This window comes from Eriocheir sinensis, chromosome 59 (genome assembly GCF_024679095.1).
Source record: "Eriocheir sinensis breed Jianghai 21 chromosome 59, ASM2467909v1, whole genome shotgun sequence".
In the NCBI taxonomy this organism is placed as follows: Eukaryota; Metazoa; Arthropoda; class Malacostraca; order Decapoda; family Varunidae; genus Eriocheir; species Eriocheir sinensis.
In genome coordinates, this window is record NC_066567.1 from 522,959 (window position 1) to 550,909 (window position 27,951).

General features: G+C 46.8%; 2 protein-coding genes and 4 long non-coding RNA genes across 11 annotated transcripts in view; 3 read left to right on the top strand and 3 right to left on the bottom strand.

The window, feature by feature from the left end:
- Positions 1-1,045: 1,045 nt before the first annotated feature.
- Positions 1,046-15,694, top strand: LOC126985235 (trifunctional purine biosynthetic protein adenosine-3-like). The gene is made up of 16 exons (XM_050839849.1): positions 1,046-1,207; positions 3,244-3,411; positions 4,135-4,242; positions 5,041-5,700; positions 6,137-6,260; positions 6,819-7,044; positions 8,257-8,476; positions 9,022-9,220; positions 10,098-10,346; positions 10,887-11,090; positions 11,766-11,912; positions 12,373-12,512; positions 13,013-13,129; positions 14,062-14,319; positions 14,612-14,727; positions 15,103-15,694. Exons 2-16 carry the CDS (start codon positions 3,244-3,246, stop codon positions 15,167-15,169), a joined length of 3,003 nt encoding a protein of 1,000 aa, XP_050695806.1. The 5' UTR covers positions 1,046-1,207; the 3' UTR covers positions 15,170-15,694.
- On the top strand, positions 7,275-7,787 carry LOC126985239 (uncharacterized). Its single transcript, XR_007738410.1, has 2 exons — positions 7,275-7,424; positions 7,474-7,787. It is a non-coding gene; the product is annotated as an uncharacterized LOC126985239 (long non-coding RNA).
- LOC126985241 (uncharacterized) lies at positions 12,946-14,190 on the bottom strand. The gene is made up of 2 exons (XR_007738414.1): positions 14,044-14,190; positions 12,946-13,155 (listed from the first exon to the last, which is right to left on the bottom strand). It is a non-coding gene; the product is annotated as an uncharacterized LOC126985241 (long non-coding RNA).
- LOC126985240 (uncharacterized) lies at positions 15,056-21,367 on the bottom strand. 2 transcript variants are annotated; one of them, XR_007738412.1, is made up of 4 exons: positions 20,253-21,367; positions 16,289-16,394; positions 15,710-15,819; positions 15,056-15,202 (listed from the first exon to the last, which is right to left on the bottom strand). It is a non-coding gene; the product is annotated as an uncharacterized LOC126985240 (long non-coding RNA). The 2 variants fall into 2 exon arrangements; XR_007738411.1 differs by having other exon boundaries at positions 15,710-16,394.
- Positions 21,368-23,125: 1,758 nt separating this feature from the next.
- On the top strand, positions 23,126-24,764 carry LOC126985238 (uncharacterized). Its single transcript, XR_007738409.1, has 2 exons — positions 23,126-24,490; positions 24,556-24,764. It is a non-coding gene; the product is annotated as an uncharacterized LOC126985238 (long non-coding RNA).
- A 252-nt stretch (positions 24,765-25,016) lies between these two features.
- LOC126985236 (uncharacterized) overlaps positions 25,017-27,951 on the bottom strand; it is a 51,721-nt gene continuing 48,786 nt past the window's right edge. For all 5 annotated transcript variants that reach the window (XM_050839854.1, XM_050839850.1, XM_050839852.1 and 2 more), the window contains one exon: positions 25,017-27,891. In XM_050839854.1, coding sequence (XP_050695811.1) covers positions 26,408-27,883 — 1,476 coding nt within the window. In that variant the 5' untranslated portion in view covers positions 27,884-27,891 and the 3' untranslated portion in view covers positions 25,017-26,407. The remainder of the gene's footprint in view (positions 27,892-27,951) is intronic.

Below are 27,951 nucleotides of genomic sequence, written 5' to 3' on the forward strand. Positions count from 1 at the left end.
TTATAATGAAGCCCAACCGTGATTTCTAATAAGGCTTGCGACATACATGAGTTTGTGCAATAGATAACATACAGGAGACGCAATTACTGAGCAGCATCACGCGTTTAGCTGTTGCAACGAGACCCACGCAACCAGAGAGAGAGAGAGAGGAAAAATGAAGACACGATATTTTTCTTCACTTCAGCAGTGGAGGGTCAGAGGAAGGAAGGGAGGGTAGGAGGGAGAGGAAAGGAGGGCCAGGCTAACCACTCCTTCCATCTCCCTCTTCCTCCCCCTCCTTCCCCCACCCTGTAAACCCCAAAAAGCTTGATTTTTAACCCATGAAGCTTGATAAACCAATAAAAGGGAAGCAGAAGCGAGAAAAATATTGATATAACAATGATAATGAATAATAATAATGAAACGCGCTAAATTCTTCATCTCCCAGCTCCCATTTTCTTCATAACCATTACAACTCTTATGCTAAGGACTCCTGTAGATATCCTTCTTATCCTACACGTATATATCCTTAATTATGTCGTATCCTTGTTAGCTATCCTACGTTCAGTACTCCCATCCTCCAATTCCCTCTTTTACCATGAAAATTACTCACTGCTAAGGACTTCTGCTGATCCTACATATCCTTCCCTTGCATCCTTGTGTCCTAATCTTTCGTGGGTCCTGTTGCCAGCCTCTCCCTTCTCCTCAAGGTCACACAAATAGGATATACCACCAGTTTCCTCGTTATTTAATCTCCTATCGCCGCCTGCTGGTTATATATGTCTGTCCTTTACGTGTTATATCATTGGTACATTCCCCTGTAGGATATCAGTGCGGCAGGAGTCCTTAGGGATGTGTTGCTATCCTACAAGGCGGCAGGCGGTGTGGTCAGCAGACGCCGCGGCCCTGTCTGCCCCCTCAAGTTGCCATGTTACTTCCCTATTTTCGATTTTTCTCACTCATTTACCTTATTGTCTCATATTCTTGGGGTTGGAAGTTATAGATGGAAGGTTTAAGTATATTTCTGGTACCATGGTGAGTCTCTGAGGGCTAAATTAAGGTTGATATTGAGGGTTAAAGTGAAGGTAATTTTGGGGTTTGGTGGTGAGGGACAAGGAGCGAGGCTGCCCAGTGTGAAGTTGTGAACCCACCGGCCGAGGAGAGAGACTATTTACCAGCCTCTCCTTCATCTACCCACGTTCCTACCTCCCCTACGTGCTGTCATAAGGTAAGTCAAGGTTTATAGAGGCAGGGAAGTCTAATGCGTCGCTGTGTTAAGTCGTTAGTGGGTTAAAATAAGAAGCATGTCTGGGGCGTGTCTGTGAGTGTCCGTGTCCTCGTCTCGCCCGCCTCCCGCATATCCTGTAGCTCTTGATCACGTCTAATGCTCCCCATTTAGCCCCAATTTACAGCAGGAACTTAACGAAAGCCTTCCTGCGCCCGTTGGTCTTTTGGGGGAGCTTAAGACATGGTAGTTATGGCACGAGGGAAAGGGGAAAGGTGGTCACTGCCCGTTTCAGTTTTTGTGATGAGTTGGCGCCCCGCATGAACCTTCCCTGAGCCCTTTTTTTTCCTTTTTTCTCTTGCTAATCAGATATTGTGAACGAAGGTGTGTCTTTGTTAGGGAGGGAAGGGTTGTCACTGCATGGTCTGTTTCAGTTGTTCAATTATTTTGTGAAAAGTTGGCGTCCCACATGATCCTGCCCTGCCCGGCGCCCTTGTTAATTATATATGGTTTCCCTGTCCCGTCAGCCAGACAGTGAAGAGGATGAATTAAAAGTAGTGGGGGTTTATGCTTACTTATGTTCCCAACTCTAATCTCATCGTTATGTTTCCCTTATAATAAGTGTTTCATTAGGTTCATGGTAGTACAGAGGAAGGGTCAAACTACCACCAGGGTCATAATACTCCCCCTGGAAATGCACTAAACTACTATACTAAGAAACCTTGTCAAATATATGAGCTTTGGTATATGTTTAATTACTTACACTCCGATCTCTTATCTCTTTATATTTGCCTTACAATGAGTGTTTCATTAGGTTCATGGTAGTACAGAGGAAGGGTCAAACTACCACCAGGGTCATAATACTCCCCCTGGAAATGCACTAAACTACTATACTAAGAAAGCTTTAAATATATAAGCTTGCATGGGCGCCGAAATGTTAAAATATGACCCTTGATCTTGAATATTCATGTCAGATTTCCCCTAAAACCACACATCCTGAAGTCTAACACGGGAACAACTCAACACGTGGCTTCTGAAACATTAAAATACCTCTTGAATAATGTTGATGGACACAGCCAGCTGGTGAGGGGGAGGCAAACAGCTGGCACCACCCCTCCCCTTAATGTTAACTGGCTGTCATGTATTATAAACCTTCCCCTTCCACCCCTGTCCCTGTTCCTGCCCCTCCCTGCCGCTTGGATGCATTGTTTTAAGGGTACAAGAGGAGGATGTGGGTTAGGATGCTTTCTGTTTTCCCTCTTCTCTCTTCCTCGGCTTGTTCCTCACCCTCTCATCCATTCCTCCCTTCATTCTCTATTCCTCCCTTCACTCTGTTTCTCCCTTTCTTCTCATTCCCTTCCTTTTTCCCCTTTTTCCCATTCCATTCTCTTCCTCCCTTCTCTTCCTTCCTTCCTCCTCTTCCCCTTCTTTTCTTCTCTTTTTCCAGTTTCATACTCTCTCCCTCCCTTTCTTCTCTCATTCCCTTCCCTTCTTTCTCCTCTTTTTTCCCGTTTCATTCTCTCTTCCTTCCTTCTCTTCTTCCTCCTTTCTCTTTCCCTTCTCTTCTCTTTTTTTCTAGTTTTCTTTCTCTTCCTCTCTTCATTCTCTATCCATCCCTTTCTTCTCTCATTCCCTTTTCTCCTCTTTTTCCCGTTTCATTCTCTTCCTTCTCTTCTTCCTTTCTTTTTTCCCGTTTCTTTCTCTTCCTCCCTTCACACTCTATCCCTTCCTTTCTTCTCTCATTCCTTTACTTTCTCCTTTTCCAGTTTCATTCTCTTCTTCCTTCCTTCTCTTCTTCCCCTTCTTTTCTTCTCTTTCCTCTTTCCTTCTCTTCCTCTCCTACTCCTCCCTTCCTTCTTTCTACCTCCTACTCCTTTCCCTTTCTCTTTCTCCACTATTCCTCTCTTTCTTTCCTATTACTCCCATATCTCTACTTCCCCTCCTTTCTTTCTTCCCCCTTAACTCTCCCTCCCCTACCCCCAACCATTCCCTCCCTCCCTTCCCTCCCCACTAACCACCCTTCCTTCCCTTCCCTCAAGATGGCCGGCGTGGTGCTGGTGGTCGGGTCAGGCGGCAGGGAACACGCTCTGACCCTCTCCCTGGGCTCCTCCCCTGCCGTGACCTCCCTGCTGGTGACCCCGGGGAATGCAGGGACCCTAGCCACCCCCAAGGTCACCCACATAACCCTGCCACTGGGGGACCACGAGGTAGGGAGTTGAAGGTTCATTGATGGTTCGAGTACTGGTTCATATGGTTTGGTTGGGTTAGTTTTGAGAATTTGCTTGTCTTCTTAAGTTAAATATGTCTATGGTTGGTTTTAGGAAAGGTAACGTCCATTTTTTTTCTCCTATATACTTGATGTGGTTGAAAATTAGTTTAAAAATGTGGAATTGGACTTTGCACTTGTGAAAAATTAGCTCTTTTGATAATTTGATAACTATTTATGATTTTTCTATTTGATAACTAATTTGATAACTGTATATATCATTTCTTAACTGATATGAAAACTACTATGATAACTGATTTGATAACTACATGATTTGATAACTAGATGACTTCATAACTAGATGACTTCATAACTAGATGACTTCATAACTAGATGACTTGATAACTAGGTGACTTGATAACTACATGATTTGATAACTATATGATTTGATAACTAGATGACTTCATAACTAGATGACTTCATAACTAGATGACTTCATAACTAGATGACTTCATAACTAGATGACTTCATAACTAGATGACTTCATAACTACATGACTTCATAACTACATGATTTCATAACTAGATGACTTCATAACTAGATGACTTCATAACTAGATGACTTCATAACTAGATGACTTCATAACTAGATGACTTCATAACTACATGATTTGATAACTATATGATTTGATAACGTGTCTGTGTGTGTGTGCGTGTGTGTGCAGGGCGTGGCGGAGGCGTGCAGGCAGCGTGGCGTGGGTCTGGTGGTGGTTGGCCCCGAGGACCCATTAGCTCAGGGCCTGGCGAACTCCCTCACCGCGGCGGGCATCAAGGTGAGTCTACGGCTGATGTGACGGAGATGAGTATTGACGCAGCTACTCCTCCCTTCCTTAATTCCTTCTTTCTTCTCCTTCTCTCCCCCTTCCTTCTCTCCCTCCTTCCTCCTCCTTGATTCCTTCTTTCTTCCTTTTCTTCCTCCCTCCTCTCTCCCTTAATTCCTTCTTTCTTCCTTTTCTTCCTCTCTTCCTTCTCTTCCTCCCTCCTCTCTTCCTTGATTCCTTCTTTCTTCCCTCCTTCTCTCCCCCCTTCCTTCTCTTCGTCCCTCCTTTCTTCCTTCATTCCTTCTTCTTTCCTTCTCTTCCTCCCTTCAATACCGTATCTACTTTCCCTATTCCTCTCTTTCCTCTCTTCTTCCTCTCTTTCTTTTCTTCTTCCTCCCTTCCTTCTCTTCCTCCCTCCTCTCCTTTTTAATTCCTTCTTTCTTCCCTCCTTCTCTTCCTCCTTTTCATTTCTACTTTCCCTATTCCTCTCTTTCTTCTCTTTCCTATTCCTCCCTTCCCTCTCTTCCTTTCTCCCTTCTCTTCCTTAACTCCTTCTTTCTTCCCTCCTTCTCTCCCCCCTTCCTTCTCTTCCTCTCCTTCATATCTACTTTCCCTATTCCTCTCTTTCTTCCCTATTCCTCCCTTCTTTCTCTTCCCTGCTTCCATCTCTCTATTTCCCCTCCCTTCTTTCTTTCCCCTTTCTCTCTCCCTTCCTTCTCAATCCTCCAGTAGGCCTACCCTCAACTTTACCTTTGCCATACAACCCTCCCCCACCTCTCCCACCAAGCTCACCTGCCCTATTCCTTCCAGGTGTTTGGGCCCAGCAAGGAGGCAGCGAGGATAGAGTCTGACAAGTCGTGGGCCAAATCCTTCATGACCAGGCACGGCATCCCCACCGCTGCCCACCACTCCTTCACCTCCCCGCAGGACGCCAAGGACTTCATCAGCAAGGGTGTGTGGGCCGGGTATGCTGTCAAGGCCTCGGGGTTGTCCGCAGGGAAGGGCGTCATCGTGGCCGACACGCCCGCTGAGGCCTGCCAAGCTGTCGACACCATCAGTAGCAGTTTCGGGGCGGCTGGGCAGACTATCGTGGTGGAGGAGAAGCTGGTGGGGGAGGAAATATCGGTGTTGTGCTTCACCGACGGACATACCATCGCCGTCATGCCCCCAGCTCAGGACCACAAGCGACTGGAGGAGGACGACCGAGGACCCAACACAGGGGGCATGGGAGCCTACTGCCCCTGCCCACTTGCCTCTCAGAGCGACCTGGACACCATACAGAGGGACGTCCTGCAGAAGGCTGTTGATGGCCTGAGGAAGGAAGGAGCGCCGTTTGTTGGTGTGCTGTACGCCGGTCTGATGCTCACCGCTGATGGCCCCAAAGTCCTGGAATTCAACTGTCGCTTTGGTGATCCAGAGACGCAGGTTCTCCTTCCCTTACTAGAAGCCGACCTGTATGACGTAATGATGGTGAGTGGCGCTGAAGACTCGAGGCTGATTACTCTTGAAATTTGTGACATGAGTAAAAGGATTCTTGATTTTCTGTTGCCCTTAACCCAGTACCAGCGACGAGCCAAAAGAGAACATCACATTAACCCGGTAGCTGCAGGGATCATGTTTCTTAAGGGTCCCTCTAAACAAGAAAATTGAGAAAAAAAAATCGCTCACGCAAACCATTTCATAATATATATAAACACATTTGTGATCAGTTTATGCATCATCTATTTTGGGGGGGATTTATATCATGGCACAAATTTGGCCCGTTGCTGGTACATGGTAAAGCCACACATTTGGCCCGTCGCTGCTACACGGTTAAGCAAGAGAAGTGGAAAACATTGCAGCACATTTTTTATTCTTATGCTTTCTTCTGCGTCTCCAGCTGAGTATAACATTTCATCTCTTGCAGGCATGTGTTGATGGGCGGCTGGCGGAGATGCAGGTGCCCTTCAGCTGCGACAAGAGCTGTGTTGGCGTGTGCGTGGTCAGCGGAGGGTACCCGGGCGCCTATCCCAAGGGCAAGGCAATAAAAGGTGAGTATGCAAGGCGGTGTGCTCTGTTTTGGGGAGGTCGTCACTTGGGAAACCAGATATTGTGGCCCTGAGGTTAACTGTATAAGAGAGGAAAAGTAGAAAACATAAGTTAACTGTATAGAAGATGAAGAAGAGAAGAAGACATCGGTTAATTGTATAAGAGAAGATAAAGAAAAAATGACAAAGGAGGAGACACAGGTTAACTGTATTGAAGAAGATGAAGAAGAGGAGACAGGTTAATTGTATAAGAGAAGATGAAGAAAAAGAAGATGACAAAGAAGGAGACATAGGTTAACTGTATAGAAGAAGATGACAAAGAAGAAAAAGATGATGATAAAGAAGGAAAGAAGACCTAGGTTAACTGTATATCAAATAGCAATGATTCAGTTAACACAGCCACTCTTGCTATTAACTCTTTGGAAGAACAGCGACAGCAAGCTTTTTTGTTTCTTATTATCTTTTTTGCCCTTGAGCTGCCTATGTAAGCCTAACAATTAGTGGCTGCCAGGTTCTAGCATCATTCAAGACCTTATTGTAATAGTCTTGTGTCCTCCGCAGGTGTGGGTGAGGTGGACAGCGAGGCGGGTGTGCAGGTGATCCACGCTGGCACCAAGCTGGAGGGCGACACACTGGTGACCTCCGGCGGGCGGGTGCTGGCGGTGGTGGTGACTGGGCCGGCACTGGGGGAGGCTGCCACCAGGGCCACGCAGCTAGCCGGTCGCATCACCTTCGAGGGCGCCACCTTCAGGAGGGACATCGCGGCCCGGGTCACTGCCTCCGCTAGGTCAGCTGACTAACCCACCACCAGGGCAGGTCACTCACTAACACACCCTAGAAAAGTAAGAGTAGGAGGAGAATGAACAGGGGAGGTCATACTTTTAGCGTATATATGTCTTAGGAAGAGAATGAACAGGGGAGGTCATAGTTTTCGGCTATATATGTCTTAGGAAGAGAATGAACAGGGGAGGTCATACTTTTAGCGTATATATGTGTTAGGAAGAGAATGAACAGGGGAGGTCATACTTTTAGGCTATATAATGTCTTAGGAAGAGAATGAACAGGGGAGGTCATACTTTTAGGCTATATATGTCTTAGGAAGAGAATGAACAGGGGAGGTCATACTTTTAGGCTATATATGTCTTAGGAAGAGAATGAACAGGGGAGGTCATACTTTTAGCGTATATATGTGTTAGGAAGAGAATGAACAGGGGAGGTCATACTTTTAGGCTATATATGTCTTAGGAAGAGAATGAAAAGGGATGTCATACTTTTACGGTTATGTGTTAGAAAGAGAATGAAAGGGGGGGGGGGGGGGGCATACTTTTAGGGTATATATATATGCTAATTTGTATGTATTTGTGGAAACCTGGGAACCTTGTATTGAGACCAAGCTGATTAACCTCACCATGGCCAGGAAAGTCACAGGCTGGTATTGTCCTTCTTTGCTCAGGGCAGTATTTTGTGACCTAGGTAAGATTAGTTAAGTGTTGTGAGATTTTCAGAGGAATAAAGTAGCAAGGAATGTTTTATTTGGTTTATGTACTTCCCTAATGAGTAATATTAAGTCTGTCAGAACCAAATTTCTTGTTGGTTCATTCATAAAAAAATAAAAATGAGCGTACACTTGCCTAAAAGGATTCACCATCTATCACTGAAACTGAAGCATAGACTGTAAATCCATAACTAGGACTCTGTAGGAACCTGTTTGTTTGTTTGTTTGTTTGTTTGTTTTTGTCATTGTGCAGCTTTTTTTTTTATTTATTTATTTATTTATTTATTTATTTTGTCCGTCATTGTGCTGCTAATATTATTGTAAAAAAAAAATTACCACTATGCTGCCTCCTGCCCCATAGGCCTTGTTGTTTGTTTGTTTGTTTGTTTTTCTTGTTTATGTTGCTAATTTGTCTTTTTGTCTTTTGTTATTCTGATTCTAATATTGTAAAAAAAAAAAAAAAAAAAAAAATCACCGTCCCCCAAACTGCCTCCCGCCCCCTAGGTCTGGCCGAGGGCGGGGCGTCACCTACAAGGACAGCGGCGTCGACATCAGCGCCGGCGATGCGTTCGTGGCCGCCATCAAGGAAGCCGCCACCGCCACGACCTGCCCCGGGGTGATGGGCGGCCTCGGGTCCTTCGGCGGCCTCTTTGACCTGCGGGAGACCGGCTTCAAAGACCCGATTCTGGTCTCGGGTACTGATGGCGTTGGGACCAAGCTGAAGGTACGGAACATTGTCCCTCCGTCAATCTTTCCTTGTTTTTTTTTTTTTTTTGTTTTTTTTTTTTTCATTCCGTTACACTTGATTTCTTATTCATTTTTATCTTTTTTTTTTTCCTGCTTTTTCCCATCACAAATTCATCCTTCCGTTCTATTCACTCTGTTGTATTTTGTTGTAATTGTATCATTTTCATTTTCAATCTTTTTTCATATTTTCTCTTTTCCTTTTTTCTTTCTTTTTCCTTCATAACTACAAATTTCTCCCTATTGTGATCTTTTCTTCACATTTTCTTCTCCCCTCTTTTCTTCCTTCACTCATAACTACATTTTTCTTTACATTTCGATCTTTTCTTCATATTTTCTTCCTCAGTTTTTTCTTTCTTCCTTCATAACTACAAATTTCTCCCTATTGTGATCTTTTCTTCATATTTTCTTCTCCCCTTTTTTCTTCCTTCACTCATAACTACATTTTTCTTCATATTTCAATCCTTTCTTCACGTTTTTTCTTCATAGCAGTAAACAAAATCCCTCCTTCTGCCTCTCCCTCAGGTTGCTCAGGCGGCCGGGATGCACGACACAGTAGGGCAGGACCTCGTGGCCATGTGTGTCAACGATGTCCTGGTCCACGGCGCCCGGCCTCTCTTCTTCCTGGACTACTACTCAACAGGGCGGCTGGAGGGGCGGGTGGCGGCCAGCGTGGTCAAGGGCGTAGCGCGGGCTTGTTCCCTCGCCGGGTGTGCCCTCATAGGTAGGACTGTGGTGATGAGAGAGAGTGAGAGGGAAAATATATGCATGGTTGCTACTTCTTATGTTCTTGTTCGTTTTTCTTCATTCTTATCGGCCTTTCTATGTGTTTTCCATGCCTGTTTTTGGGTTACTCCTCCTCCCTTTTCTCCTCCTTGTTTATATTCTCCATCCACTCCCTTCCCTTCGTTCTTTTCCTTCATTCTTTCCCCTTTTCTATGTTTTTTCTATGTCTGTTTTTGGGTTACTCCTCCTCCCTTTTCTCCTCCTTGTTTATATTCTCCATCCATTCCCTTCCCTTCGTTGTTTTCTTTCATTCTTTCCCCTTTTCTATGTTTTTTCTATGTCTGTTTTTGGGTTACTCTTCCTCCCTTTTCTCCTCCTTGTTTATATTCTCCATCCACTCCCTTCCCTTCGTTCTTTTCCTTCATTCTTTCCCCTTTTCCATGTCCCTTCCATGCCTGTTTTTGGGTTCCTCCTCCTCCTCTTTCTCCTCCTTGTTCATCCTCTCCATTCACTCCTTTCCCTTCATTCTTGCACCCTTTCCATGTCCCTTCCATGTCTATTTTTGGGTTCCCCCTCCTCCTTTTTCTCCTCCTCCTTCTTCATGCTCTCCATCCACTCCTTTCCCTTCTCCTCTCACTCTTCTTCCTTCTTTTGTCCACCTTCCACACACACCTCTCCCCCTTCATACATTTCCTCCACATGAAAATAGAAAAACAAGCTTCATCCACATAATCATCATCATCATCATCATTGCTTCCGATCATGAGTCTCACAGAAGAGCACAAAAAAACATCATTACCTTTGTCCCTCTAACAGTTAGGGACACAAAGAGCTTCATATAGGCCTACCTAACAATTCTTTTCTCCCTCACCCAGGCGGGGAAACAGCGGAGATGCCGGGAATGTACAGCGCCGGGGAGTACGACCTCGCTGGGTTCACGGTCGGGGCGGTGGAGCGGGGTAAGCTGCTGCCCCGGACGAGTGAGATTGCCGCCGGGGACGTGCTGGTGGGGCTCTCCTCCTCGGGGCTCCACAGCAATGGGTTCAGTCTGGTGCGGAGGATCGTGGAAGCGGAGGACCTGAAGTGGAGTGATCCGGCGCCATTCTGTCCTAGTAACACGCTTGGTAGGTCCTTTATTTTTTTTTAATTTATTTATTTATTTATTTTATTTATTTATTTATTTTTTTTACATCAAAGGAGACGGCTTAAGGGCAACACAAAGAGTGGAAAAAAAAAATAAGCCCACTACTCTGATTCCCTTGTCTTCATTCTTGTCTTCGTCCTTTTTATTCTTGTCTTCTTTTACTTTTTCCTCCTCTTCTCTCTGTTTCCTTTCATTCTTCTTCCCTCGCATCCTTGTCTTCGTCTGTCTTATTCTTGTGCTGTGTTTCCTTGTCTTCTTTTATTTCTTCCTCCTCTTTCTTCTCTCTGTTTCTTTTCATTCTTCTTCCCTCGCATCCTTGTCTTCGTCTGTCTTATTCTTGTGCTGTGTTTCCTTGTCTTCTTTTATTTCTTCCTCCTCTTTCTTCTCTATTTCCTTTTCTTCTTTTCTTCTTCCTACCATAAAGTAAAATTCAGTGCAAACAAAGATGGTAAAGTACACTGCAGATAAGGATTGCAGGTGTAGTTTCATTCTTGGTTGGTAACGCTGATTGCCTCTCCAGGGTCCGAGCTGCTCACACCGACCAGGATCTACTGCAAGAGCCTGACGAGGGTGCTGGAGGCGGGGCTGGTGAAGGCCGCCGCGCACATCACCGGCGGCGGCCTGCTGGAGAACCTGCCCAGAGTGTTGCCGCCAGACCTCGCCGCACACCTCAAGGCTTCCCTCTGGCCAGTGCATCCCGTGTTTGGCTGGCTGGCGGCACACGGTGGGTTCCGAGAGGCCTTTCCTGGTTTCCTTTTTATTCCGTTTTTTCAAGTACTCTTCTTTCTTGACTTGTATGTCCCTTTCATTCTTGTCTTTTTTTATTATTTCTGTTCTTACGCATCTTTCTCATCTTCTTCCTTTTCCATCTCCTCCTCCTCTGTCCCTTTCATTCTTGTCTTTTCTATTATTCCTGTTCTTACGCATCTTTCTCATCTTCTTCCTTTTCCATCTCCTCCTCCTCTGTCCCTTTCATTCTTGTCTTTTCTATTATTCCTGTTCTTACGCATCTTTCTCATCTTCTTCCTTTTCCATCTCCTCCTCCTCTGTCCCGTTCACAGTTCTTACACAGCTTTCTCATCTTCTTCCTTTTCCTCCTCTTCCTCCTCCTCTGTATCTATGTCTAAATGAATAACTTCTGATGGGAATAAAGTAAAGTAAAATTCAGTGCAAATAAAGTTAACTCACATTTGTATTCCGTATTCCTTAAATTTATTGTTTGCTTCGTACCTATACTAATACTTATTAATCAAAGCTCTGAGGGAAAGCAAGGTTGTTAACTGCAGAAAAAGAAGAAATGGTATCAAATCAAACGGTATCTTAATCAAACACCAATCAAATCACTTACACTTCTTAATCAAAGGAAGAAAGACTTGCTCACTCTTCCGACCCCAATCAGGTGTTAGCAGCGAGGAGATGGCGCGCACCTTCAACTGTGGGCTTGGCATGGTGCTGGTGGTGGCCGAGGACAGGCTCAAGGAGGTCAAGAGGCTGATGGGGGATGAACAGGCGCGCTACGTTGGCAGTCTCGAGGCTTGGAAGGAAGGTTTGTTTGTGCGGGATTTGGTTCTCTTGGTGTGTGATTTATATAGAAGGTAGAAATGTCATAAACGGAGCTCTTTAGAAGGTTGTCCATGCAGGATTTGGTTCTCTCAGAGTGTTATTTGTATTGAAGTTAAAAGTCTTGTATACGTAGCTCATGAAAGGTTCGGTCATTCCTCACTTTCAGGGTTTCTTTTCTGCCTTAGGTAATTTTCATGCATCATAATTTTTCCCTCTTGTTTCCTCCTCCCAAATTTTATCTTTCATCTTTTCCTCGAGTAGTTTTCCTTCTTTCCCTTCTCTGTCTTTCTCCCATATATCAGCTTCATATTTTCCTATGTAGTTTTCTTTCCCTTTTCTCCTCCCCAAATTCATCGTTCTACTTTTTCCTGTGTAGTTTTCCTTCTCTTCCTTCCTCCCAGCTGTTGTGTTCCCTATATAATCCTCTCTCCCTATGTTGTCAGGAGCTCCCAGAGTGGTGGTGCAGGGCCTGGAGGAGGTGCTGAAGGCGGGGGTGTCTCCACTTCTCGCTCTCTGCCCTTCCCTCACCGCACCACGCAGAAGGGTCGCCGTGCTGATCTCTGGCAGTGGGACGAACTTGCAGGTGGGTATTCAGGCCAGTGGTATGATAGGTGGGTATTGGGTGCAGTGGTATGATAGGTGGGTATTGGGGGCAGTGGTATGGTAGGTGGGTATTGGGGGCAGTGGTATGGTAGGTGGGTATTGGGGGCAGTGGTATGGTAGGTGGGTATTGGGGGCAGTGGTATGGTAGGTGGGTATTGGGGGCAGTGGTATGGTAGGAGGGTATTGGGGGCAGTGGTATGTAGGAATCCAAGGTACCTCTTTGCTGTGTAGGGGACAGTATATAAGTTCTTGTTTCCATGTATTATTAGGATTAAGTTTGTAGGTTAGTCGAACTTGAAATGACACCTCAAAACGTAAGTGTAGGTCAAGTTATGTAGGTTAAGTTCTATATCTGAGCATAAACAAGTTCTAACACTACTGGGAATTAATGAGAATGACTATTAAAACATGTCTCACAAGAGCATATTTTTTATTGGAGGTTAAAATCTGAATACTATTACAAAAAGACATATGTTTCAGGCTTTGCTGGACCACACGAAGGGCGGGCTGAGTGCGGCGGAGATAGTGCTGGTGGTGAGCAACGTGGCTGGTGTGAGGGGCCTGGAGAGGGCTCAGAAGGCGGGCGTGGCGACCAAGGTGAGGGGTGTACCGACTTCTGCGATCTATAATGTAAACAGCATATACATTAGCAGGGTCCCAAAGACTACAATATCGAGTAACTTCATTCTTGACTAGGAAAAGATACTGAATAATCAATTAGTCATGCAGATCTTAGTAGAAGGATTGATCTATACCACACACTCTTGGTTCCTGGTTTATACTTAAGTTAGAAATGTCATAAATGAAGCTCTTTAGAAGGTTTGGTTCATATTGGATTTTGTTCTGGTTTATATTGAAGGTAGAAATGTCATAAACGAAGCTCTTTAGAAGGCTTGGTTCATATTGGATTTTGTTCTGGTTTATATTGAAGGTAGAAATGTCATAAACGAAGCTCTTTAGAAGGTTTGGTTCATGTTGGATTTTGTTCTGGTTTATATTGAAGGTGGAAATGTCATAAATGAAGCTCTTTAGAAGGTTTGGTTCATGTTGGATTTTGTTCTGGTTTATATTGAAGGTAGAAATGTCATAAATGAAGCTCTTTAGAAGGTTTGGTTCATGCAGGATTTTGTTCTGGTTTATATTGAAGGTAGAAATGTCATAAATGAAGCTCTTTAGAAGGTTTGGTTCATGCAGGATTTTGTTCTGGTTTATATTGAAGGTAGAAATGTCATAAATGAAGCTCTTTAGAAGGTTTGATCATGGGTAATACGGTTCGCTTGGGATATTATGTGTATGCCACCAACCTTACCCACCGATGCCAGATTATCATACTCAAGAGCCACATATTTACTGGTTTCTGCCCCATAACTGTCGCCAAGAAGCACCAATACTTAACCATTTAAACGATAACCATATATGAAGGGAGTTATTTGGGTGATGAAAGCAGTTTTTGGGTTGGGAATCAGCAAACAAAAGAGGCTGAGTATGTCATATGGCAACATTGACCTTACCTCACACCCTCTCCTCAGGTGGTTCCTCACAAGAACTACAAGACCCGGGAGGAGTTTGAGGCAGCGATCACCACAGAGCTCAAGGCCGCCAGGGTGGAGCTCATCTGTCTGGCCGGGTTCATGCGCATCCTGACCGGGTCGTTCGTGAGGGCGTGGCACGGACGGATGCTCAACGTTCACCCAGCGCTCCTGCCGTCCTTCAAGGGGATCCACGCCCAGCGGCAGGCACTCCAGGCGGGTGTAACGGTCACCGGCTGCACTGTACACTTTGTTTCGGTGAGGGGTTGGCTTCAGGTGTCCAGTGCATATGTGGCAGTCAGTTTGTCTTGTATTTTTCTTGGTGATGTGTTGGTTCTGGGGTCTCCTGTGCATCAGTGTCTTGTATTTTATTGATTTTCTTGGTAAGGTGTTCGCTTCAGCAGTCCTAGGCATCTGCGGCAGCCAGTTGTCTTGTATTTTCTTATTTATTCTTCTTTGTTTCATGTCCTTGTGTTCTCTCTTATGGGGTTGGATGGGCTATGAGTCTCTCCCACTCTTGGTGAAGTACTCATGTTGTGGGCCTTTCCAGGAGGAGGTTGACTGCGGGGCCATAGTGGCGCAGGAGGCCGTGCCCATCCTGCCGGGGGACACCGAGGAGACCCTGTCGGAGCGCATCAAGACGGCAGAGCACCAGGCGTTCCCCAGGCAAGTCTTGACAGGGAGGAGAAGTGGGAGGGGCAGTTCCTTCTTACATACACTATCCAATGACTTAACCCTTTCCATCTGTGACGCTGGCGTCGGCGTCACAGCATGGAAAGGGTCAAGAGGAAATGGAAGAGGATTAGTCCTCTCAATTGCTCTTATTTCTTTTCCATTTCCTAAGATGTTTGGAAGAGGACTAACAGTGACGCCCGTCGGACGCTGACGTCGGCGTCGCTGGAGTGAAGGGATTAAATTGCACCCTCTGTTCTTGTCCCTCCACAAGCATGGACATCTTAACGTTGCTTGAGGGTGTGTTGCCTTCAGAGTGGTCCCTCACTTGGTTTTCTGCTTCGTGTTAATGTTATCTTGTGTCCTCAGAGCCATGGAGCTGGTGGCCCGCGGCAAGGTGGTGGTGGGGGAGGATGGGAAGTGCACCAGGACGTAAGGAGTCGCTTCTTCCCGTCAGCCTGGACATGACCTGCAGCAAGATTTAAGTGCAATGAGGCGTGTTTTCCAATCAGTACTTGTATTGGGGAAGAGACTATTGTGGAAAGCTGAGTTGGGGTATGGAAGAGTGATAAACATCTCTATGGGACGTGTTTTTCAATATCTACTCTCATTCCAATTAGTTCTTCTTGTATCGGGGAAGAAACCTTTATGAAAACTTGAATTGGGCTGTAGAAAATTGTTAGTATGTATAAAAGATAAACTGTTTAAACAAAAATCAAAGCCTATGTAGGAAGTTGCTCAAGATGAATGTACAAAGTTAGATCTTTTAGTATTCCTCTAATTGCCAATACTACATGTAACTATGATGTACTATGACTTGGGAAAACACCCTGAATAGTGCTCAACCATGACGTTAACTGTTAAATACATGTATCTATACTCTTTACATGACTGTTCTGAATTTTGTTTATACTCTACATGACTGTTCTGAATTTTGTTGAATAAATATATGGATAATAAATCGATTTTTGCTTACCTGTTCCTAGTAGCAGTGTGTGGCATGAGCATCCATTGAAAGGCCTTCCCTGCAAGAGCCCGTCCATGAATGCTGTGTAACTTGCTGTGATAGGAAGTTTCATTCCTGTGCTGCAGATGAGAACACATTCACTTGCCAAATTTGAAAACGGTCAATTGAGGCATCCAAAGGAGGAATGGTATGCCGAGGCAACTCTTATAAGGGGCAACTGAAAGAAAAGATCTGATTCAAACCGGGTTGTATGCCGAGGCAACTCTTAATAGGGGCAACTGAAAGAAAAGATCTGATTCAAACAGGGACAACCGAGAGAAAAGAGCTGCCCCTCGAGCCAGTGACCCGCCCAGCGCAGCAGCGGGACGTGTTTACCCTCCTACATGCGGTCTCGTCAACCTCAAAACTATATTCTACCAGGGAAATCTTGTGCATTTTAGACATACAAAGGCCATGAAATGATGTGGACATTGAAAGATGATCCCTATTCAAAAAACAATAATTTAAGAAGTAATTAAAAGTCTATGAACAATGTCTGTCTATAAGTACTGTGGAATTTTTTTAAAGACAAAGCAAATGAATGCACACCTTTTCAGGGACTCAACCTGTAACGAGGAGCACAGTCAAGGTGTTCCTCCTTACATCACCTTGAGGCCAGAGGTGGGCCGTCAAGTACTCTTTCATCCACGGGAACCTGCAGAAACAAATTTAATTAGTATTTTTCTGTTCCTCGTTCGGATCTTGGTTGACTGATTTACACCACCCGAAATTGACCTCTCGTTTGGCTATTCTTTACTATTGTCCGTTATGGGAGTGGCGAGTAGCGGGCTTTTCTTTTTTTTCACTTTTTGTTGCCCTTAAGTCGTCTCCTTTGTTGTTAAAAAAAAGCACCACAAACAAACATAATTTTTTCTCAGTACTCAGTTCCCCAAAATTCCCATGGAAAGTTTACCAGTTCCAAATTCCCGTGAACTTAACAACCCCAGGCGGTCCTCAAGCCTGCACTCCATACCCTTGATAAAGACCTCTTCTATTTTCTATCTTCTTTTTGTTGCCCTTGTGCCGTCTCCGTTATTGTAAAAATAAAAAAAAAGACAAACGTAACCTTTTCTCAGTACTCAGAGTTCCCAAACCCTACAATTAAATTAAGCTATGAGTCGCCAGATGGTGTCGCCCCACGCAAGCCTTGATCGCGGACGGGAAATAAGCCTTGAGTTGCGGGCGTGTGGGCCATGGGGCGGCGGGGGGGGAGCTCTGAACAGCTGCCTCGCCTGCTAGAGGACTGTTGTGTGGCCGAGGATGACTTGCTGTTCGGGGGTCCCTGCCCGCACCCACGGGACACACGCAGGGGGAGGGAGGGGGGCACTCGGTAGAGGGGGCGACTTGCATCTGAGGCTGACTGGACAAGAATACGGTTCATCTAAGGACATCTGAGGCTGACTGGACAAGAATACGGTTCATCTAAGGACATCTGAGGCTGACTGGACAAGAATACGGTTCATCTTTAGGAGTCTTGAGTCTTTGGGTGCAGCCGACCTCAAAGTCAGCGCCACGAGGCTGGTGAAGAGAATGAGTGCACACTTGCGTCACTAGAGCTGAGCTGCGCGTGATCTCGGTGCTCATCTTCGTCGCATTAGCTCTTGGAGAACCCGTAACTCCGGAACACAGGGTCAGTGAGACATCCAGGTCACCACAGCTTACCTTCGCCGCAAAGAAGGGTGAGCCGCACGCCGACTGCCGGGATTCGAACCCGGGTCCCCAGACTCGTAGCACCACGGGGGCGTGAGGTTCTTGAAATTCACGCCCACAGTCTAGTGATATATTCTCAGTCTGTGGTGGTGACAAAGTTTGGGGCACTTTGGACACTGTGTTGTTAAGCTCGCGTATTTCCCTTCTCTGTACGGGTGTGTGGCGTCCGCTCTTGAACAGGGCTGGTTAGGTTAGGTTAGGATAAGTTAGGTTAGGATAGGTTCAATTGAAGTTACTAGAAGGCAATTTTGAGTGGGAATTACAATCGGAGTATTTTCCAGAACACCCCGTGGTTAGTTTCAAAGGTACAGCCGAGCGTCTTCACTCAGGAACCACATACCCGCAGAGAGACATGGGAATATGCGGCCGGGCAGCGTGGAGGCTCCTGGCGGCGGCGTGATTCATGCATTCTTCCCGCCAGCCGCCGTGAACCCTCTACCTGTGTCAACATCACGGCCCCGCGAAGTCGCCGGGCAGCCCCTCGAGCCACTGACCCGCCCAGCGCACCAACGGGACGCGTAAACCCTCCTGTAGGCTGTCTCGTCAACCTCAAAACTTTATATTCTTAAACAGATCGCCGCCCAAGCTTACAGTTAACAAGGCTTTCATACAAGTTCAGGGCATTTCCAGGGTAGTTCTATGACCCTGCTGGTAGTTTGACCCTTCTTCTGTAACATGAACCCGAAAAACACTGATATCCTTTTTTTTTTTTTTTTTTTTTTGCCTTTGAAAGCGTCTAACAATACCAACCTCAATATCTAAGTCTATTCTCGTGATCAGCGGGACGTGTAACCCTTCCTGTAGGCTGTCTCGTCAACCTCAAAGCTATTATTCTTAAACAGATCGGCGTCCAACCTCATTTAACAAGGCTTTCATAAGAGCTAAAGGCATTCCAGAGTAGTTCTATGACCCTGGTGGTAGTTTGACCCTTCTTCTGTAACATGAACCCGAAAAACTCATTAAAACCAGAGTGATATCCTTTTTTTGGGCCTTTGAAAGCGTCTGACAACACAAACCTCAATATCTAAGTCTATCCTCGTGATCATCTCCATTCTCCTTCATCAACTCTGCAAATTATCTTCATTATTATTATTTTTGCTATTTTTTATTATTACTAGCGGGGAGAGGCGGGCAAGGTTCGTGACCCCAGTGTTTGTTGACGTAAGAGTGTCCGTGTTATCGACCTGTATATCACTGTGTCACGTAAGATATGGAGAAGTACGAGTATAAGATAGCGAGAATGTTGAGATTGTCACCACAACGATTATTCGCGTCCTGGTTATCGCGCGGAGACGAAGAGGGCAGAGATATTTAGATAAGAAGAGGATGAAAGAGAGAGAAGAAAAAGATAAGGAAGAAGAAGAAATTTAAGGAGAAAGAGAATAAAGAGATCAGAAAGGTCATGAAGAGAAGAAGAAAAGGAAGAAAAAAGAAAAGAAGGAGGACAAGAAGAAAGGAGAACAAGAAAGAGGACAAGAAGAAGAAAGAGGAAGACAAGAAGAAAAGAAGAAAATGCTCTAATCTTATTCCCTGTGATGAAACAGAAAAAGAAAAACAATTCAAAATCTTTCCTGCTTTCTTCTTCCTCACAAACGCTAATAACAAACACAAGATCAATACAAACCAACCGAAAAACAGACAAACTGGTGGGTGGAGGGGAGCAGCGACCCCCTTTAGGAAGACTACACACATAATATATATAGAACAAATCAACCCATCCTTCAGTATAGCCTTGAATGAAAGTCACGGGTAAATCTTAAGAATAGCGGCTCCTAACGGGTGCGTATTTAGGATACGGTGTGGTGGTAATTACAACATTTCCAGCAGAGTCTTTATGTATATATGCACTTTGATTTCTAGCACGTACGAAGGGGTTTTGACAAGCGGACAGGCGTGTTTATTAGCGTCTTCCATTTAGCGTAACCTGTTTTTGGGTCGTGATCTGTAGAGTCCCTTATAGAGTCCCGACTACCTAAGGTTTGGACGCCATTATTGGGCCTGTTTTCGCCGTGCTTTTCAAACGCTAGCACACGCTCTCGTGGTGAAAACAGGACCAATAATGGCGTCCAAATCTTAGGTTGTCGGGACTCTATCTATTAAGGGACTCTACAGATCATGACCCAGAAACAGGTTACGCTAAATGGAAGAGGCTATATGTCACAAGGGTGTATTTTTCCGCGCGGGAACTTCGAATCCCTGTCTTCACCCCGGAACTCGCAGTCTCATCGCCCATCGACCGCGAGGCCAGCGTGGAAAAATACACCCTTGTGACATAAACACGCCTGTCCGCTTGTCAAAACCCCGTCGTACGTGCTAGAAATGTTGTAATTATCACGCGCACCCGCTCTGAGCCGCTATTCTTAAGATTTACCGAATCGCGAACCTTACCAGACACCATTAACTAGTATCAAAGCAAGCACAATACATAAGCGGCTCAGGTTGGTATTGACAGATGCTCCCACCCCTCACCCCAACTATTTCCAAGGGCTAAAAAGGAGGTTAATCGAGTTCTAATTAGTGTTCTTTTAGGTTCACGGTACAGAAGAAGGCTCAGACTACCACCAGGGTCATAAAAGTACCCCTGGAAATGCCCTAAACTCCCACGAAAGACTAGTAAATTACGTGTTCTTGGGCGCAGAAATGTTTAAAGATACATATGACTCACCTCTCCCACAAACAAACAGATGAAACCGTAAGAAAGACACGACATAACAGGCATCATAAAGCACAATACATAAGCCGCTCAAATGATCACTCGGTTGAACGCGTCGGGAAGTCACAAAAGGGCCACAACAACACTCACCGCGATGCTTTGTCCTCAGCGCCCAGAGATGTCCATGGCAGCCCAGCAACACCCAGCGACATATTCTGCTTAATTTACGTTGCTGTGGCGTCCTCTGCTGCGATATTCCCCTTCTCCGATGTGCTTCATGGTTCCTCGTGTCCTCCAGAGCCACGTAAGGACAGTGATGGAGAGGTTGCGTGTGGATATAAATGGATAAACGTGTGCCCTTTCTTCTCCCTCTTCTGTCCACCTCAGCCTACGCCATGATGGTCTCAGAACCCATGCACAGTGCCAAGTTCTCTGCCTCACCATGGAAATAAGGCTAAAACAGACACGGAAAAAGAGCAAAACTGTATATATCAACAAATAAATGCAAATAAAATTAATGAAATAAGAAATACACCAGATAAATAAGTCCTGTATGCCAGAATATCGAGAAGACGAAATTTCCACGGTCAAAGGAGCACCGTTGCCAGATTGTCGTACTCAGAGCATAGTATTTACCGGTTTTTGACGCCTAACTATTGCCAAGAAACATCAGGATCTAACTCTTGTAACGATAACTATAAATGTGCTTCGTTATTGCAGCCCAGAAGACGGTTTTTGGGGAGGAAGTCGGGAAATATAAGCGGCTGAGTACGACAATCTGACAATGTTGCATAGGAGTTCCATTTACTGCTTCAACTACGCGCGAGAGTCGATTCCAGATCCCAGACAATGCATCCAACCTTGCTTATCGCCCCATTGTTCCAGGTGACAGGGAGCAGCGTGGTGTCCCCTGATAGAGAGCGTGACGCAGGCGAGGCAGCGCTGACGAGGGACAAGGAGCAGCCAGCCTTTGTTTGCTCGACTTGCGACACTCTCTCTTGTTGTCTCGCGAAGCTCCGGTGACCTTGAGTGAAGCAGCGAAGCATACGTGAGCTGTAGCCTGGAGAGAATAATATGTGCTTGTGTGTGTGTGTGTGTGTGTGTGTTATTTTGTAGCTTAATGTTTTCTTTGGATGAATAGTTGAACGGTAAACGAAAAGAAGGATGGGATGAAGGGATGGAATAAAGGAACGAAGGGAAGGGACGAAAGGATGGAATGAAGGGTAGGAATACGGGAAAGAAGGGAGGGGTCGAAGGGAAGGGAAGGGAAGGAAAAGGAAGGAATGATGGGATGAAATGAAGGGACGAAGGGAAGGGAAGGGACGAATGGATGGAATGAAGGGATGGAATACAGGAAAGGGAGCGGTCGAAGAGAAGGGAAGGAAAGGAAAGGAATGAAGGCTTGAAATGAATGGACGAAGGGAAGGGAAGGGACGAAAGGATGGATTGAAGGGATGGAATACAGAAACGAAGGGAGTGGTCGAAGGGAAGGGAAGGAAAGGAATGAAAGGATGAAATGAAGGAAGAGAAGGGAAGGGAAGGGAAGGGAAGGAAAGGAATGAAGGGCTGAAATGAAGGGACAAATTAAAACCAACATGACGTCTTCTATTGTGTATATTATAACCATCATACATAATACAAAGTCATTGCAAAAGTCGATACAAACACATGAATCGAACGAAGCACGAAACGACACACACACACACACACACACACACACATGGGGGGTGGGGGGAGGGAGGCACCAGGTATATATATAGCAACACAAACAGCAACAACAACAACAACAACACGTCTCAACACAAAGGATAATCAACACAGGTTCTCACGTTCATAAAATAAAATAAAATAAAAAAATAAAAAAGATTAATACTTCGTTGCCTTGTAAACCACGTGATCAGGATTGTGTTGCGTCCTTTCATCACCATCATCATCACCATCATCTTTCACTATCATTCAAATTCTGCTGCCTATTTTTTTTCGTTTTTTCTTTTTCTCTATCTTTATCATCGGCTTTTTAGTGTTATTTTCTTTCATCATCTTCATTTTCATTCATCATCTTTCACTATCTTCACTATCATTCAAATTCTGCTGCCAATCTTTTTTTGTTTTCTTTTTCTCTATCTTTATCATCGTCTTTATTTTGTTATTTTCTTTCATCATCATCATCATCATCATCATCTTTCACTATCTTCACTATCATTCAAATTCTGCTGCCAATCTTTTTTTTGTTTTCTTTTTCTCTATCTTTATCATCGTCTATATTTTGTTATTTTCTTTCATTATCATCCTCATCCTCATCATTAACTATCTTCACTATCATTCAACATTCAAATACAGTTACCTATCTTTTCTTATCTTTATCTTATCTTAATCACCGTTTTGTGTGTGTGTTGTGTCCTTTTGTCCTTTCATCATCATTCACTATCATTCACTATCATTATCAACGTTCAAATCCTGCCACCTATCTTTTTTTTCCTTATTCTTTATCTTATCTTAATCATCGGTTTTATCTACTCTCCTATTGTGCTTTATAACCTTCCAATCAACGGCTTTCTTTATCTACTGTATCTTTTATTTTTATTTTTAGGCTTCAACTTATCATAATTATTACAAACTTAAGCCTCTTTCTTTTTATCTTTTTAATATCTATCTTCAAACTCTACTTTTCTTTTTTTCTTTTTATACTTTTCTTTCTTAACGTTATTTATCTCCAAACTTCACCTTTCGTATCTTTTAATATAATCACGAACTTATTCCTCTGTTTTTATCTTTTTAATATCTATCTTCAAACTCTACTCTTCTTTTCTTCTCTTTATATACTTCTTTTTCTTTACGTTATTTATTTCCAAACTCCACCTTTCGTATACTCTGCACATTAAAGAAATCATAACGTATTCTTGCTGTTCTTTTATATTCTAATTTCTCTTAAAAGCCTTCAGAATCCATAACGAGACCCGGTTGCAGGAAGAAAGGATTGAATACTGTACTGTGACGAATATTAGAACGAGGTTGCGGGAAGAAAGGATCGAACGAAAACTGTACTGAGGCGAATATAAGTACCTTGATATCACGTAGTAAGTTCCAGATGGGAGGAAGAGAACTCAAACCTCTTATAACACTCCCAAAAGCCTTCAGAATCCATCGTAGGACTCGATTGCTGTAAGAAAGGGTTGAATGCTGTACTGAGACGAAAAAAGTACCTCGATATCACGTAGTAAGTTCCAAACCTCTAAAAACACTCCCAAAAGCCTTCAGAATCCATAACGAGACCCGGTTGCAGGAAGAAAGGATTGAATACTGAGACAAATATAAGTACCAAAATATAACGTAGTAAGTTCCAAACCTCTAAAAACACTCCCAAAAGCCTTCAGAATCCATAACGAGACCCGGTTGCAGAAAGAAAGGATTGAATACTGTATGAGACGAATATTACCAGCTAGATATCACGGAATTCAAGCGATCTATTTCCTAGTTTTGATGTGGCGTGAAAAAACAAACGATCTACGACACTGACTTTGGCTTTTGGCTTTCACTGAAGGAGTAGGAATTTGTGGATGATGTTTTTTTTTTTTTTGTTACTATATAGTCTTGATTTTTTTTTTTTTTATATAGTTATGAGGGAAAGGGGTCGAATTCTAGCTTGGGTTCTGCTTTCTCACTCTGAAACACATACACACACACACTCACCGAACCTTAATCCTACACTTGGTAAAAACACATCGAACACACACACACACACACACACACACACACACACACACACACACACACACACACACATCCCGTTTTCCTTAATACTTAACACCGTTTTCTTTGACTCAAACACATCACGCACGAAACGAAAACATCACGACGGATTTTCATCATCCTTGCGATTTTTTTTTTTATAACAATAACCACAATTTTCTGAGGCTTTTTGACATATATTTTTGGGGTAACGGAGGAGGAGGAGGAGGAGGAGGAGGAAGGGCATGGAAGGGAAGGGAAAGGAAAAGAAGGAAAAGGAAGATAAAGATGATGGGTGTAGGGAAGGATAGGGAAGGAAAGGGAAAGGAAGGGAAAGGAAAAGAAGGAAAAGGAAGATGAAGATGATGGGTGTAGGTGAAGACTATAGGAAGGGAAGGAAAGGGAAAGGAAGGGAAGGAAAGGGAAGGGAAAGGAAAAGAAGGAAAAGGAAAATTAAAATGATGGGTGTAGGTGATGAATATATGAAGGGAAGGAAAGGGAAGGGAAAGGAAGGGAGGGGAAGGAAAAGGAAGGGAAGGGAAGGGAAAGGAAGGAAAAGGAAGGGAAGGGAAGCGAAGACGAGGCAAGATTTAAGAAAAGGGAAGCAAAGAAGAGATATTGAAGGAAAGGAATATAGGGACAGTTGTAAATAGGGACAGGTGTGTTTAAGGGACGGGCGTTTATAAGGACAGGCGTGTATAAGGACAGGTGAATATAGGGACAGGTGTGTTTAAGGGACAGGCGTGTATAAGGACAGGTGTATATAGGGACAGCTGTATATAGGGACAGGCGTGTATAAGGACAGGTGTATGTAGGGACAGCTGAATATAGGGACAGGTGTATATGAGGACAGGTGTAGATGAGGACAGGTGTATATAGGAACAGGTGTGTTTAAGGGACAGGCGTGTATTGGGACAGGTGTATATGAGGACAGGTGTAGATGAGGACAGGTGTATATAGGGACAGGTAAGATACGTACAATAATTAGTGAAACGTGTGTATGATCAGCTGTGTAGTGAGGAACACACACACACACACACACACACACACACACACACACACACACACACACACACACACACACACACACACGAAAGGGGCAATAGGTGAGGTAATGTAAGGTTCGATTTTAGATTTTCTCCACGTTTTATTTTTTTTTAAGTCTAACCACTACGATATTTTGACTATTATTTTTATTGTTATTATTACTATTATTATTATTATTATTATGATTATTATGGTTACTAGCACTATCGTTATTAATGTTACCAGTGTTACTATTACCGCTACTGTTACTCTCTCTGTTTTTAATTTTAATCCGCGTAGTAGACTCAACTATCCTGAATAACTCGCTATCTGGACTAAGCACATACACACACACACACACACACACACACACACACACACACGGAATGAGCAGTGGAGGTGCGCATTAATATATTTTCCACACACGGTAATTTTTCTTTATTTTTTTTCTTTCCAACACACCGCCATGAGAGAAAAAAAGTGTGTTTGTGTGTTTGTGTGTTTGTGTGTGTGTGTGTGTGTGTGTGTTGGAGCATATATTACACAACAAAGGACTGACTGACTAGGTAGGAGGTACACACACACACACACACACACACACACACACACACACACACACACACACACACACACACACACACACCGAGGCAGTGAAATCGCTCCACTTCATTGATTGATTTTTTTTTTTCGTAAACTCCGACGAAGGAACGAAGGAAGGAGGGAAGGAGGCCGAGGCGGAGGGAAGGAGGGAAGGAGGCCGAGGCGGAGGGAAAACCCTGCAGGTGAGGCGTCCAATCAGCACCAGGTGAGCCGCGTCAGCACCTCAGCACCGGCAGCCTCATCACCTGTCCTTGATTGCTAGCACACGTGGGGCGGGGCGGGGCAAGGAACGGGGCGAGCCGGGATCACAGAAAACCTGACCCCACTGCCCTCTATTTCCACCCCCCCCCTGCCCCTCAGTCATGACCGTCACTTCCCAGAGTTCATGTCACCTCCACGTCCCCCCCCACCCCGCCCCCCCGCCGTGCACTTCCTCTTGAGCAAGGCGCCGCGTCGGTGAGCACGGCGGCCCAGCGTCACGCCCCCCTCCGCTGGTTCTTGTTCCTCCCGCCGCCTCGAGTGTGGCTCCTGGCTCCTGCCGCGGGCGGGTCACGGGGCCGGTGTGGCAGTGTGGCTGTGTGAAAGAGTGTGGCAGTGTGCAGGGTGTGGCTGTGGGTCTGGGTGAGGGTGTGGGTGGTGTGGCCCAGCATGGGTGTGGGTGTGGGTAGTGTCGGGTCAGGTCGGGCACACCAACGTCGCTCACCGTGAGTCTCGGTGGGAGGGTCGCGTCCTTCCCTCCCTGACGCCGCCAACCCCCGCCCCGTCCCGCCCCGTGCCCCACAGGGCTGTCTCCCTTCGCCCCTTCCTCGGCGGCAGCACCGGACGGGAAGGAGAGCAGAGGGCGCGGGAGTGGGGTCCCGGGGCGGGGGGCGGCCACTCGGGTTATCACAGCAGGACGGCAGCGGCCCCGGGCGTGTCGGGGCGGCTGCCGGGGACTAGAGCGGCCGCGGCTAACTCTTGGTGGAGGCGACGCGGCACACGTAGGTGCCCTGCGCCTTCTGGCAGTTGAAGAGCCACTTGATGACCCGCGCGTTCTTCTCCACAATGGAGGGCTCGCCGGTGCCCCTCAGCGGCAGGGGTGGGCCGGGGCCGGGGCCCGATATGCCCCGCCCCTCGTCAGAGTCTGAGCTGCCCCGCCGCCCCACGAGCGGCCCCGACTCCTCGGAGGACACCTCCTCGAAGTAGACGGGCGCCGAGTGCGGCGGCGAGGAGGGCGGCGCCGTTAGCTGGCGGTGCGTGGTGGCGTCCAGCCCCAGCGTCTCGAAGAACGCCTCCAGGTCCAGCGGCGGCAGTGGCAGCGCCTCCTCCTCCCAGCGGCCGCGCTCGTGCGTCACGTCGGACCGTGACCGCAGGATGGGCCGCCGGCGACCCTCCTCGCCGCCCCCGCCGCCAGTCGCCGCCGTCGCCGCCCCGTAGGCCGACACGTCGCTGTCCGAGGAGCGGCGGCCGTCCGTCGGCAGCAGCGAGGCGCCGGGGCCGCTGCCTCCTGCCCCGCCGGGGCGGGCAGGGCGCGGGGCGGAAGTTTCCCGCAGCCGCTGGGGCAGCGGGGGGCGGGCAGGGGGCCGGTCTGGGGAGCGCTGGGGCGGGGGCGGGGGGTCCCGGAACATACGGGGCGGACGCGGCGGGGGCACGGGGGGCCTCGGGGTGGTGGAGGGAAGGGCGCCGGGGCAGGAGGGGCGGCGCCCCCCCGTGCCGCACTCCGAGTCCGTTTCCGCCGCGGGGGACGAGGCGCGGCTCAGGTCCGGCAGCGACTTGTGGGCCGTGACGGTGGCCGGCTCGGCGCGGTACGTGCCCGGCGGGGACAGGCGTGCCCCGCGGCGGGGGGCGATCGGCGGCGGCACCTTGGGCTTGGCGGGTTCGTCGGGCGTCGCCGCCGCCGCCGCCAGGTTCTCCTGCGAGTCGGTGTTGAGGAGTCGCCGCAGCTTCATCTGCACGTTGTCGCCGCGGTCGCCCGGCCCGTGGGACAGGGAGCGGCGCAGGTCCCTGCCGCCATGGCCCTCGCCCTGGCCCCGGGGCTTGGGGCGGGGCGCCACGCGGGGGGAGCGGGCCGGGAGGGGGGGCGGCGCGCCCAGCGAGGCGGGCCCCAGGGCCTGGCCGGGGCGGGGCGGGGACAGGCCGGCCAGGCTGGGGTGGTCCCGCAGGTTGACCACATTGATGTTGTCGGCGAGGGCCACGCGGCGCTCCGGGGCGGGCGAGGGCGTGGGGCGGGACACGTGCAGGGTGTGGCACGGCGCGCTCAGGAAGATGTTGGGGTTGGAGGAGATGTGGAGGCGGTCGGGGCGCGCGGGCGTCTGGCTGCTGCCCAGCACGTGGTCACTCTTGACGTAGCGGGACTTGCTCTCCTGCAGCAGCTGCACGGCGCTCTTGCCGCCGCCGGCCATGCACCAGCCGCCGCCCACCACCATGCCGCCCCACCCCACCGACATGACGAGGCCTGCAAAGACACCGCGCCCGTCAGCACCGGCGGCGACACATGACTGGCGCGCGCACACAC

Bases quoted from the DNA above. Each gene is read 5' to 3' on its own strand.
- LOC126985235 (XM_050839849.1), top strand. From the start codon at position 3,244: ATGGCCGGCGTGGTGCTGGTGGTCGGGTCAGGCGGCAGGGAACACGCT. The intron at 6,261-6,818 runs GTGAGTATGCAA...TGTCCTCCGCAG, and splicing joins CAAGGGCAAGGCAATAAAAG to GTGTGGGTGAGGTGGACAGC. The intron at 11,091-11,765 runs GTGGGTTCCGAG...GACCCCAATCAG, and splicing joins TGGCTGGCTGGCGGCACACG to GTGTTAGCAGCGAGGAGATG.